We start from the raw sequence: 13,212 nt of genomic DNA, 5'->3' as shown, positions 1-13,212 counted from the left end.
ACAAACGGATTTCTGAACTGATCAGGCCCCCCTTACTTTGACCGGTGTCCAAGGAATGTCCTCTACGACAACATGCACTTTGGGGTCTATCGAAGATCCGAACCTGTGACATAATGGTCCGGCCTCATTCCATGAGCACTTGGCGCTCTTATTCCGCAGTCACTACTGTTGCGATGAGGTTTCTGTATTCCCGTGCAGAGAAATGAAGGGCAAGAGAAAGGCCAGCGATCAAATCCTCATAGTCTCGGCCTCACTCACAGATGCCGCATAAGCCTAGACACCGGTCGACCGTAGGTGACTTCCCGAGTGTTCATTACATCGTTCGCATTGGTTGACACTTGTGTAGCTCGCGGTCAACTGCAGTCTTGACTGCTGTCCGAAGGTTGACCACACTAATCTAACTGCGGAGGGAGTTGGCTTGTTTGCCTATCTCATCGGTCCGCGTTCGAAACAACAAGGTCCATCCCAGTCTGAATACCCCGGGCGCTTGACGATTGGCAACTCATTCCTAGGGCGCGACAGCGGACACCCAGCAGGGGTAATCCTTCCCCTACATACCGGCCGCTTGCACAAATACTTTCACACCATGCCCACAGTAACCGACATCATATCGGGTTGGATATATGCTCCCCGGCTACGTTGCTTACCGTGCTGCCTAGGTACGCAAAGTCCGAATATTAGACGAGCCTCAGGCGACACGTCACCGCTATCAATGAGGGAGCGAAACAGGGGGGGTCTTTGCATATACAAACGTGACACGGCATATTCATCTCAGGAGTGCTGGTCACCTCAGTACGTTCTAGGCTGAGAAGGCTGGGCAAGGTCCCTCGAGCAAGCCACGCCAACTCATATGTCATCCGTAGCACCGCCTAAAAGCAGGCTCAGTTCCGAGTGGATACCGTGGTGAGATCGTCAAGGGCATCGTGATTGTACGCTCACATTACCTAGCCACCAAGCTGCCTCTGAAGCCAGCGAATGGTTTCCCTCCTCCCAAGTTGCGTGATCATGTTATAACGGCCGCCTCTGGGGTATCGTTCCGGCGTACACGCCTCACTGTCAGCCCCCCTCATGCAGCAGCTTGATTAACCGTCCAAAGTCAAAATCAGGGTGGGTTTCCAATAGCACATAGGTATTAGGGAGAAAAACTCTTACACATGGTGTCGAGGTTTCAACAGGTCGCCGTTAGGTTTACCCGTCTTTGCAGCCAATAGGATGGTTCCCAGTTCTCATACTTGGCCATATGTAAGGACTCGTCGGCCATGCCTTCCTTCTCGGACTCGCCTCGAGAACTTCAGGGGAGATACAATTGCATTTCGCCGCCAAATGAAATCATATTGTATATATGTACGGGTGAGAATACGATATATCCATGCACGTATTGCATATACCCATACCTTTCTCGGTTCCGTGAAGCTAGAATTGCATATGTAGCAAAAGAAGAGCATCCAAGCAGGAGCGCATACAGAGGAGAACGGCTAGACTCCGGTAATGGATCACATCAGGGTTCCCAAGCCCCTCAGGGGGTACCTAATGAAAGACCATGGATAAGCACACCGGTATATTCTGTTCGTCTTCCTCGTAGACCAAGACGGGCATGATATGACACACACCCCCATGAAGCAAGCAACCAGCTGCTGTGCTACCCTGCCTAGTGGCACCCGCCCGCCAACCGCTTTTTCTGTCCGACCTCCTGCGTACATACTTCTGCCGGCCGGTGGCATTCCGCTGCATCTCTTTTTTGAGCCGCATACTTCATGATGCGATCGGCCGTAGTCGACCAGTGCCCAGCCCGTTCGGTGTCTCCCGTTGGGCAACACAACCGGCTGCTTCTCCTACTGGGAGACCCCCAGCATAGATGATGAATGCAGTCTTAAGACGTCTGTTAAGAACCTTTCCCTCTTATCATATGAGCCATACTTTCTTCACTCGACTTTTTTTCCCGCTCTGATGGTCACCTGAACTGCCGTATCACATGGCCTCCTCATCCTGCAGCCGTGTGCTACAACGTCATCCTGCGGTGACGATCTATGCTGTCGTATGCATTATTCATCTGCGGTGGAATTTGGTGTTTACTAACCTTGGGCACGCTGCCGCTACTCTCCCAAATTCACATACGATGAAATATAGAACATGGATGAGTTTGGACATCAACCCCCGTACCAGGAAGATGGAGTGCATCCGACAGCATCTCGATGACTTTAGGCCGGAAACACTATTGCCATACAGAGCACGGGGGGTAAGACGCCGATGGAACGTTGGTACTTCGATTGAACAACCAGTGACACAATACTATAAACAGTTCGTACATCTATCTAGTACTACAGCAGTACAAGGAGTCCATATTGACTCGGCTAACAAGACAAACTCGATACGATACAACACAACGCAAATTAACCCTTGAACTCGGTAAGCCCCTCGTCCTCCTCCAAAAGCGCACCGAATGAAAACGGAGTAAACATGTGGCCGGCGAACTCGGCATATTTAGACTGGGCCTCGACCCATTGTAGACGAAGCGAGTGCAACATGGCCGAGCAGCCCTCCATGGCAATAAGAATGGCGCAGGTAAGGAAGAACCAGCCGCCGAAGCCGATCACGATGGCGATGACGCCGATGACACCGGTCATGGAAAGAGTCGGGCCGAGAGTCATGGTCCAGAGCACGCTACTGAGCTGTTGATGCGCCAGCGAAAGAGCCCAGAGACGGAGATAGGAAGCCGTGTGCGAAACGCAGTTCAGGCAGAATTCTGTTGTAATATGTTAGCTGTGAATGTTTTCTTGGGCCTCACGAAATAGGGGAACAACATACCGATAGTGTGGATAACTTGGTGAATCATAACCTCACTGAATTCGAACTCTCCGTGGCCTTCCTCATCGTCACCGTGGTCCTGGGCGATCATAGCAACACCTTCACCATCTTCGCTGTCCATGCTCGGGCGGCCGTTTCCGGTGATATGGCCGTCACCGTCCTCATCATCCAGAGCCGACACTCTCGATTGTTCGCCGATACCGCGATAGCCCTTGGCGCGCGCACGATTGTGTTCATATCGGAGATAGAATGGCTTCAGGAAAAGAAGGATGGGCACCTGGAGGAATGCCAATCCAAGCAAGAACTTCTGGACACCAGCCTGCCAAGCCTGAGAGTAAAGCGGCATGTCAATGTATCCCGGGTTCAAGAACATGTAAATGAGCATGTTCAGCAGACCCGGAGGCCGCTCGCCGGCGGCATACCAGTCGACGGACCACTTGTAGATAATGCATCCGACAAGGTAGCCGAAGATGGCCTGGAAGAAGATCATGCCGGGAACGAAGTTGCCCCAGATATCTATCGGCTTCTTGAAATGGCGTGCGTTAAACAGCGAGAGAACGAGAGAGTAGGTCATGTGTGCCCACCCAAGAATGATACTCATTTTCATCTTGTAGCTGTTGCTGAAGAGAAGGTCGTTCTCAGCTCCATGCCATTTCCAGTCGAGGCCGAATGGGTAACGGTAATTGCCCCTGAGCTCGGCGGTCAAGACCTTTCCTTGCTCCCAACCTTCTGGCACCTTCCACTTCCAGGCACTGTCGAAGAAGGTGAAGCTCTGGGAGAAGACATCATTATAGATGAGACCGGTGTAGAGCGAGAAGATGGCCATGACAAGAGCGATGTATCGACCATAATAAATCATGGCGAAGAGTTCGAAGGTGACCTTCTTGAGAGGGCGCTCCCAGTAGATCATGGCCAGGGATGCACACAGCATGATAACAGCATGTCCAAAGTCGCCAAACATGACGGCGAAGAGGAAAGGGAATGTAACGATGGCCGGCAGGGCAGGGTTGACCTCTTGGTACGAAGCCGTGCCATAGGCATTGATGATGGTCTGGAAGGCCTCAGTAAACTTGTTTGTCTTAAGATACGTTGGAGGCGTCTTGTTTGTTCGAATCTCGTTGATAATAGACGGGACCGAGAGACCAGCACGGTTGGTGACGTCCTGAAGGGTGGACCGGATCAGAGGTAGATCGTTGCTAGGACACCATCCTTCAGCAATCAAGGTACGACGCTGGCGGTCGAAGGAGAACAAGTTGAGCGTCTGGTACGCAGCCTTCTCCTTGGTCACAAGAATCATCCACGCAGACAGAGACTGTGCGATCTGAGTCAGCTCAGCCTCCAGAGTCTGCTGAGTGTTCTTCAGCACGTTCTGCACATCATTTAGGCGAGCGTTGACCTCGTGGATCTGATCCCGGCGCAAATCGCTATTCTCATCAACGTTGTAGATCTCGGCTCCCATCGACTCGGAGATCTTTCGAATCTTGGCCAGGATCTCTTTGCCGTGGGCGAAGATGACGAAAACATTCTTGTTGATGGCCTCGTTGGTGGTGGGATCAACAAGGGGCTCCGGGATCTCTGACTGGTTCATGTAGAGATTACCACGAAGCGTTCGCCAAAGGATACGCTCAAACGCGGCGATGCGATCACGGGAAATGACACCGGCAACAAAGCCGATGTTCATGCCCGAGAAAGAGCGCTCAACATCGGGGGCCTGGTTGTGCTGCTCCACGTCCTGCAGAAGAGGAGCGTCGTCGTCCTCGGTCGATGCTCTGATCTCCTCGACGTTGCCATGCGCTCTATCGAAGAAACCGCCAGCCTCGCGTAGTACCCAGCGCCATTCGGTCAACTCGACTTCGCGTTTCTTCAGGGTCTCGTAGCTTTCGTTCAGCTGATGGACACGCGACTCCAGGCTTTGGCTGCGTTCAGCCAACTCGTCGATTTCGTTAGTGCTGGGCGCAGCAAGGGTCTCGACGTCTAGGTCGAGCTTGCGGACGGGGATGGCGGATTTGTCCATCTGGTGATGGAAGTAGCCTGGTGTTTGTTTTGATTAGCTTACCGTCTCCTTGCGTACCGCGGCCATCAAATACTTACGCAGCTGACGTTCGACATTGTCGAGACGACGAATCTCCTGCGTATAGGTGCGTTGGAAGGCGGTAACCTCGCCGTTGAGCTGTGGTGGATGTTAGTCGCGATGCAAGCAGTGGCTGGACGGTGATGACGACGTACATCTCGAAATTGGACCAGCCCAAGCTCTCCCAAGGCGTTTACAACCTCTCTGCCGATTTCATTGGATATGTACAGCTGCACCATGCTCATGTCCGCCGAGCGGAACATGGACGTCTGTGATGGCGCCATGGTTGTAGCTCTGAGCTGTACGCGCGGTTTAACAAGATGGATGTGAAGTCTATCTGATTCAAGGTAAAGCTCGGAACGACCAATGCAGCAACAGGATTACGTCGGCCTTTCCCCGGAAGTGGCTGGGGCCGGATCCATGGGATTGTGGCGCGTGGCGCAGCAACTGTGACGCAGGAATCTTAGAAGCTCCATGGTTCCTGCACTCCGGACTACATTGCATAAGTGCCTAAACGATGACAGACAGCGGGGGCATAATTGGTTTCAATAAGGCAATTTGGAGATGGGCTAACTGGCTGTCGACGGAATAGCTAACGACGGAATATGATAACGACGTTCCTAAGCCGAATAAGAGCAGCGAAGCAAGTTGCTACTTATTGATACATACCTATAGAGTCAATCCACATCCTTATTCATCTCCTTGATGCTATCCTCGTACTCTTTCGCCTTCCTGGTGCGAACCGTTCTCTCCCACCTTCTGGATGCATACCAACAGTTGATGAACGCATTTACCCGTGTATTTGTTCGGCTCAGTCTCGCCCAAGGGAAGGAGGGTATCCAGCGAAGTAGAACGTGAAGAGCATATCAAAGGCCGAGGTCAACACTACCATCCTTATAGGTTAAAAAGGAGGTTGAGCACATCGTCCAGGTTAAAGTAGATGGAACACTCACCACTTACTCAGAGAAATAAGGCTTATATGGACTCTTTGTATCTATTCTAGATATGTAAAGTTGATGGCCTGCTTCGGCCTAAAGATGTGGCTATAATACAAGTCGAGTCCCCCCATGCTGCCCCCCCCACTCCCTCTATAGCACATAGACTGAGCTAATGTCATTATTTCCTTTAGCCTGCTGTTGGGTCTCTCCTAAGGATAGATCGTGACAGGGCTGCTTCTTCCCGGCGACTTGGCATCCCCACGCTTCCCTCCAACATCCAATGCTTTATCCCGTTCCATGGCCAGCGACTCTTCTAGCTTCGCTCCGAAATCATGCGTACTCTTCCGCAAGACCGGTTCCGCCTTGTTCCGGCCGCTCCACGTCCCATAATTCGCCTGGTCGGGCTTTCTGTGCTCGACAGTAAGCTTCGGTCTCTTCACGTCAGCCGAGTCATCGCTACTGGAAGACCCTTCATCGTCGAGCATGTGCTTAGGGACACAATCCTCATATGACAAGTGAGATTTTGGTGTTTCGTAATGAGTAGTCACCTCCGAAACTACGCGAGGGGTAGTAGTATGCATTCCTGCTGGTGTGGCCAGTTTCGGTGGTGGCAGTATTGTAGAATGATGACTGTTTGCTTCGGGGGATTCAGCTCGATCGCCATGTCGAAACCTGTGGACTTCATCCGCGAAACGCTGGTCCAGATGTATCCTTGGGCTGCGGTTCGGGCTAAGGCGGGGCGTTGGGTGAGTCTCAGAGGGACGTTTGATGTGGTCGATCTGCCGCTCCAGCGCCTCGAGCTCTTTGTACCCGCCAGCCATCGGCAGTAGCTCGAGTTCGGGGTACTCCAGATAACCAACTGGCCTACCACGCCAAGCTGGATCGACAGCAAATATTGGTGTAGAGCCAAGGTCACCATCGCTACTTGGCATAATCCACGCTATACTCTTCCGAATCGCTTTGCTAACCTTGCCCGATAGCGATTCAGTTCGATCTCTGGGTTCGGTCGATGCAACTCGGTCCTGGGCCTTGTCTGTTGACCACCTGGTCTCCCCTGTAGGACTCTATGCTACAGCAAAGTCTTTGGGTCGTATGCTATCATGCTGTTGCGCCAGGCCGTTTCGCGCTGCGCGTGTATGCGAGGGCCATTTTGCCCAGGACTTGGGGGGCATTGATGGTCTCAAGGGCAGGCATACCTCGGAAGAGGAACTCATCTCCTTAGCTTCCACCCGGTAATTCAGAGGTCTTTCAACCGGAGTAGATTGAGGCCTCTCCTCTGTAGACAGTTCTGTCTGGGAAGAAGCATGGAAATTAACCCTATCGCGGCGGAGCACTTCTCGCCTGTCAGCTTCGAGTCTTACTGCTCGCTGCCAGATATTTGTGGCACTTTCGGGTATTGCATGCGTCCGTTGACCCGGTGTCTGTTTGATGATATTCCTAAGCACCAATGAGGCGTTTGGTCCAGCGGCGGCAGTTTGACTGGCGTCAAGGGCGGCCGCCACACAGTTCCGGTGGCGGTCTTGGTGCAGAGGGCCTGACTTTTCACGTCTCTTCCTGAGTGACTTCGACATCTTTGGAAGATGGAGTTTCGCGAGTATCGCTGGTTTCGTCTTCTTGGGGGTGTCAAACTCCTCCCGGAACTTGCTAACAGTGTGGGTACCCTGGTGGCGATGTGCATCTGCCCCGGCGAAGCGTTTGGCTACTGACAACAGCTCGGCCTCCCTTTGTTTGAAGCTCTCCGTCTCGGATATCATGGAAGACATGGTTTCGTCGGTGGGACGGCGAAGATATGTATTGTTGGCCTCTGTCACAGGGTACAGCTTAAAGGCCTCAACTGGAGCTGTCTTGTACGAGCTGGTGTCGGATCCGTCATTGTTAGTGGTCCGACCAGAACTCGGGGGCCCTAGATAAGAATGTAAGTATACACTGCGAGATTATGGACGAGTAGAGTCAGGCTTACTATCCGGCGTTGGGTGAGTTATGTATATTCCTCGGTACATCACACTACTTGGAGTCATCGTGACAGACAGCGGAGGTGGTGATCTGGGGTTGCTCGACTGTGTTGTGTAATGGCTGGAAATCGATTTTCGTTGTTGTTGATATATACCGAGCTCCTCTTCAGAGCTGTGATCGATAGTTTCTCGAATTTGCCGTGCGTCTTTGGTCACTGCATCCAAACCTGCCCCTGATGCAGCACCCTGTGCCATTAAATCAGAACTTGGCACTCGACGACCAACAGGAAGCCCAGGGGTGCTCGATTTTTTGCTCGATGTTTTGGGTGCCGGTGGCACTATCTCGAGAGGCTGATCTTGGTGAATAGTAGACGATGGGGCAACGGCTTTGGTCTCGTCGCCAGAATCTGTCATGCCGGGGCCCGGTTCCGAAGAAGAACAACGGGACAGCTCCATTCCCTGTATCTGGAGCCACATGTCGACAGGAGAATGCCGACCTATGGTGGTTTGGGTTGAACCAAGCTTTCCCATATCAAATGTAGTAGCGGCTGGTTCGGTTGCAAGCGAGGCCAAATTGCTTCTATCGTTCGATTCCCGCTCGCTCGTTCCTCGTGCCAGCGCCTTCTCTGCATCGGCATCAGAGCCGTTGGACGAGGACTTGCTATAGTCTCGGGGTTTCGGGGTGATGGCAAATGGCGATTCGTATTCTACTTTCTCGATAGGTTCTTCGATTGGGACATTTGATGTTGATTCCATTGACTGTTTTAGTGATCCGACGAAGTTGCTGGCACTGTATGACAGACGCCACGAAGCAATGGAGCCGGAGCTGTAAACACTTGGGAGATAGACGGGCTGCAGTCGAGGTGATGATGGCATGTCTGGCAATGACCTGTATTCTCGTAGCGATTTGTCCTCGTGCGAAGAATGGCGTTTATGCGAGCCTACATCAGAGAAGCTACGTCGTCGCCCCGCCAGTGCAATCACTTCGTCGATACTCTGTTGGGGCTGAAGAGCATCGTGAAACGAAGTGTAGTCCGACTTGGCTCCTTCGGTATCAGTGACGCCGAACTCGATAGTATCGCGAGGGCCACCTCTGGGGAGCTCTCCGCCATGGTGTCCAGATGAATCTCGACAGTCACGTGGAATGGTCTTCTCCTCGGCCTCTCGCTCATCCTTGAGTTCTTCCGCAATCCTCTGCTGTCTAAGACGCTTCAGCTCAGCGCGTCGGGCAAGCTCGCCTTCGCTGTATGGGGCATGCCTTGAGCCGTTATTATGTTCCGAGAGCTGGGAAAGCCGCCTAGTGAATCGTGCCTTCAGGGCCTCCAGGGCGCTCGTACTGGAGTGTTTGGCGCTCCCCAATCCTCCGTCGTGGCCATCGTCAGAGTCCTCGACTTCGAGGCTGCTCAGATCCATGATAGACGGCTTCATGGGAGTCCGGATTCGCGATGGTGCTTCTGGGGGATTGGCGGCGGCGGTTCTGACCCCAGTCGGGATGCCCGAATAGGGGACGTCGGAGAATTTGACCGGGGCCGGTCGAGCTGACAACTCTGCGTCCGGCATCGGGCTCGAGGGGGGAGCTGTGCGACCGCGACAGCAACAGAGTAGAGACATAGTCCCACCCTGCTCGGCTCAGGCACAACGATCAAATATATGTCAAGGGGGTAGGCTGTACAAGCTAGTCATGGATCTCCAAGAAGACTCGACACACTCAAGCTGAAGCAAAGCTCAATAGGCTGTGGCAATACGTGAACCTTCCAGCCAACAGCTGGATTTGTTGATCGTTGTGTAGCCATTTCCAGACAATCTTCATCGCACTTACGCATTGCTTATCTTCTCAGGGACGACACGAGGAAAGACCAACCAGTCTGCAGTTACCTTAGCACGTCCATACCAGGCTGGAACACATACTCGTCAGTGGTAGCCCAGTAAGTGATGCAATTGCGTCCCTTGGCTACACTGTATTCGGATATCCCAGTGTTGATGTTCTGTTGCATAAACAGGTGATAACTTATACTTTTGACCTTTTATGTAAATCAAGCTGTCAGATCGCATTAGCTTTCTTTCTTCGGACATCCAAGAAGGTTCGCATAGCTAAGCCAGCGAGCAAAATCGAGTCCCTTAAGCGACACCGTTCTCCGCGGTTCTCTCCATAGGTATTCTGGACGATGGAGATATACATCTCAACACGTGGTCAATTAAATACAACAAAGTTGGCATCGGTTGGGGCAATGAACCTCATCATCGAATAACAGAGATACACGAGGAGGTTTCGGATGGGCCGGCTAGTATGCATCGAGCCAATGAACAACCGGTATAGGGCACGAGGGTTACGCCTTACGCCTCTCAACCACCTTCCAATAGCACTTTTCTCAACCGTTGTTGTTTCGTAGAACACCAATTGTCCACAAAGCAAGCATTGAAAACAAAACGAACAGCGTACGTGGTATAGTCGAGGTATCTTTCAGTCTTGTAGGGCTTCCTTACGCAAGTGATCGTCGTTCTTGGTGGAGGATGGCATCATCACGCAACTGCAACAGTGCCCGAAAACTCGGCGTCGCTAGAGAGAGCTGGGAGCTGACATGTAGATGGGTACACCTTCTGGCTTCTGCATTCGCCATCCCTTGGTTCTGGGCACCTGCAGGCTCCCAGCCATCCAGCCTGCCAGCAGAGTTCCAGACACCGGGATCATCCGGTGGCAGGGCGGTGTATTGCTCAAGTATTCCTTCTGAAGTCCACTGACTCCGATGCCGCAGAAACGACAGGAACTAGTGTAAGTAACGTCAGACGGCGTGCTTTTTTTTTTTCAATCGGCGACTTTCTATTGGGGAAAAAATTGAATGTCGCTGCCGGAGTTTTTGTTTTCACGGATGACCATATGCCTGACAGCATGCTGAAGCAATTGGCGATGGGTTGACGCGATATTAGAGTAGAGAATAAATTGAAGGTCCCACGAGATTGAATGTTAAGTAATAATCCAGCTGCAATTGCACCGATCTCGTTCCTGCAATCAGGGTCTTCAGGTGGGTGTCTAGGCCATTTGACGATCAAAGTTCCAGTGTACTAATAAGCACAGTATGGAGGGCGGGGTTTAAGTGCGCTAACGAAACATGGGTGGGCTAGGCCCCTGTTGCAGTTTTGACTGGCTCCTGCTGAAGGTTGCTGGCTGACATCAACCACACACCATTTGAATTCCAAGAGTCCGAGTTCCGGCCACACTCTCAGCACGCTGCGCAGCATTATACAGTGGACCCTACCTAATAAACCATGTTATGTTAATGTGCTTCGGATTTCTCCCGTGGTATCGGTACTTTGGAGCTGTGTGGCTTAACAGTTAGCTGGGTGGCTGATATCATCTTGTGTGTATTCAGGGGGTTATGTTGGAACCGATGATTAATCCTGATTAAAAAAGAGAGATCATACCCATACATTAGGCATATCCCAAGACACTCACTGCTAGAAACGTAAAGTAGATTTTGTGTGACATAATATAGCTTAGCTTTGACACTCTCTCCAGATGCAGCAGGACTTTGTACTGGGTTAAGGGGTAATTTGCATCGAACCGACCTTTGCCATTTGTCCCGACCTGTGATAAAAACCTGAGTGGGAAGATATTATAAACATTGTTTCTACATGATGTTTCCATCATCAGTCACTTATTTATCATACGCTAGGTCTGTAAAACGAAGACATCCCACATGTAATTGGAAGGAGTGGCTCACATCATCTAGAGGGGTTAAACATCGATGTCTACTGCAAGTGAATGCGCATTAAGGCGTGGTGCTTTCGTTTTTGAATACTAGAAGGTTAAAATTTACTAGAGGTGTTGCTTGTGTTTGTCAAACGTGATATGACTTAACCTGATTGTTTGTTGCCTGAGTGAATGCAGTTTACATCCATTACATTCAATGTTATCTGGGTGCCTCTGGCTAACATAGGTATTTAAGGGTCCTTCATTCCTTCCAACTGCTGCCTCCCACTTTCCCAAACACAGATAATTCTGGGATCAATCCTGGATAATTACCTGCCTGAGGATAAATTTGCCTTGCCTCTGCCTCCACCTCTACCAACATCACTCCATGGACCAATCCATCATCACTATTACCAACCACTGCTACTCCATCATTGTTACTCCATCTCCACTAGTCCAGTATGAGTTCAAGTCACCATGAGTGATCAAGTGAATGACAAGGGCAAACGCCCTGCATCATTCCAATGGCCGCCTCAACCAGGTCAGTCGCAGAGTTCCTCTGGTCAACGTCAGCCTTCGGGCCAGATGCCACATTCATCTTCTTCCTTCCAGAATCCTGGCCAAATGTCACGCTCATCCTCTTCTGGTCAAATGCCACGCTCATCTTCTTCCGGTCAAATGCCAGGTCCCTATGATCGAAGATACTCAATGTGTTCCACTTGAAACGCGGCAGAACATTTGTACTTAACAGCCACAGGAACTTCAGCAGATACAAACGAGTTATGGCTTAGGCCCTGGTTCCGCAGAGCCTGAGAGTCTGGGCGGCCCCCCTCCGCGTTATTCCGTGAAGCCCAAGGAAGGCGCCGACGGAGAGTGGTGGACTTTCAAGGCGATGGAGCCTATGAACAAGGCTGAGGCTGATGCCATCAAGATAAAAATCGCGGCAGACAAGGGTAAGGAAGCATATCGCAGGTACGAAACTGCCGGCCAGCTGCCTCTGGTGTTCGAGAAAGACCCCGTTGGATTGGTCTGGATCACAACCAACTTTGCCGATCAAGATGGTATGCTTGAGTCTGGCTCCCGACCTAAGCAAGGTTTCAACCCAACAGTCCAGATCCAGCTCTGGGGTCCAAGATCAACCTCTATCGACAAGCAACCCCCGGGATGGCAACGCCTGGGCAGCGGTACTACTTCTGCGCAGAAGATCAGAATTGGAAAGTCTTGGAGACTACCAATTGCGGTCCGAGGCCTTGTTTCCCCTGTGAAGTCAATCGACATCCGATAGGCCGCTAAAGGAGAGGTCTTCTATCGACTGCACGATGCCTGGTTTCAAACCATTGCCGCCAACTTCCATCAAATACCGGACAATGTCCGTCTTGACGAATCGGTCCTTAGAAAGATGGGCGATTCAGAGGAAAGAGAGCGGCTGATCAATTTACTGATCGAAGGTATGTGACGCGGCTAACCAGTCCCTACCATTTTGGAGATAGTGACCTTTGGCGAAAGTTACCCGTACTAATTGTAAACCATAGGCTGTATCAAAGCGGGTTCTTGGGACTTCTTGAAGAACGGGCCATCTACCCCAGACGAGATGTGTGAGCACCTGGTTGCGATTAATCCGGATGATCGGAACCAGGTTTTGGAATGCGCCAAGTTCGAGCAACACGTTTACGCCCTGCGTGAGCATGGTATCATTCCAATGCATAGCCAGATTCGTGGCGACGAGCTTCAGCTACCTAATGGGAAGGTCATCTAAGG

The 13,212-nt window shown here is 51.5% G+C and overlaps 4 protein-coding genes across 4 annotated transcripts; 1 reads left to right on the top strand and 3 right to left on the bottom strand.

Moving 5' to 3' along the window:
• Positions 1-2,390: 2,390 nt before the first annotated feature.
• PG994_001525 (V-type proton ATPase subunit a) lies at positions 2,391-5,160 on the bottom strand (the record flags this gene model as incomplete). Its single annotated transcript, XM_066852934.1, has 4 exons — positions 2,391-2,743; positions 2,806-4,836; positions 4,897-4,975; positions 5,032-5,160. The coding sequence occupies 4 exons, from the start codon at positions 5,158-5,160 to the stop codon at positions 2,391-2,393; spliced, it is 2,592 nt and encodes an 863-aa protein (XP_066721075.1).
• An 863-nt stretch (positions 5,161-6,023) lies between these two features.
• PG994_001524 (uncharacterized protein) lies at positions 6,024-6,635 on the bottom strand (the record flags this gene model as incomplete). The annotated part of the gene is made up of 1 exon (XM_066852933.1): positions 6,024-6,635. The coding sequence occupies one exon, from the start codon at positions 6,633-6,635 to the stop codon at positions 6,024-6,026; it is 612 nt and encodes a 203-aa protein (XP_066721074.1).
• Positions 6,636-7,932: 1,297 nt separating this feature from the next.
• Positions 7,933-9,326, bottom strand: PG994_001523 (uncharacterized protein; the record flags this gene model as incomplete). Its single annotated transcript, XM_066852932.1, has 2 exons — positions 7,933-7,938; positions 8,052-9,326. 2 exons carry the CDS (start codon positions 9,324-9,326, stop codon positions 7,933-7,935), a joined length of 1,281 nt encoding a protein of 426 aa, XP_066721073.1.
• Positions 9,327-11,931: 2,605 nt separating this feature from the next.
• On the top strand, positions 11,932-13,210 carry PG994_001522 (uncharacterized protein; the record flags this gene model as incomplete). Its single annotated transcript, XM_066852931.1, has 4 exons — positions 11,932-12,139; positions 12,246-12,694; positions 12,740-12,902; positions 12,987-13,210. The coding sequence occupies 4 exons, from the start codon at positions 11,932-11,934 to the stop codon at positions 13,208-13,210; spliced, it is 1,044 nt and encodes a 347-aa protein (XP_066721072.1).
• Between the last annotated feature and the right edge of the window lie 2 nt (positions 13,211-13,212).

Source organism: Apiospora phragmitis (genome assembly GCF_038363925.1).
Source record: "Apiospora phragmitis strain CBS 135458 chromosome Unknown utg000002l:1.0-5516284.0:1.0-5523493.0, whole genome shotgun sequence".
Classification (NCBI taxonomy): Eukaryota; Fungi; Ascomycota; class Sordariomycetes; order Amphisphaeriales; family Apiosporaceae; genus Apiospora; species Apiospora phragmitis.
The sequence above is the reverse complement of the archived record's forward strand: the minus strand, read 5'-3'. Positions and strand labels throughout refer to the sequence as shown.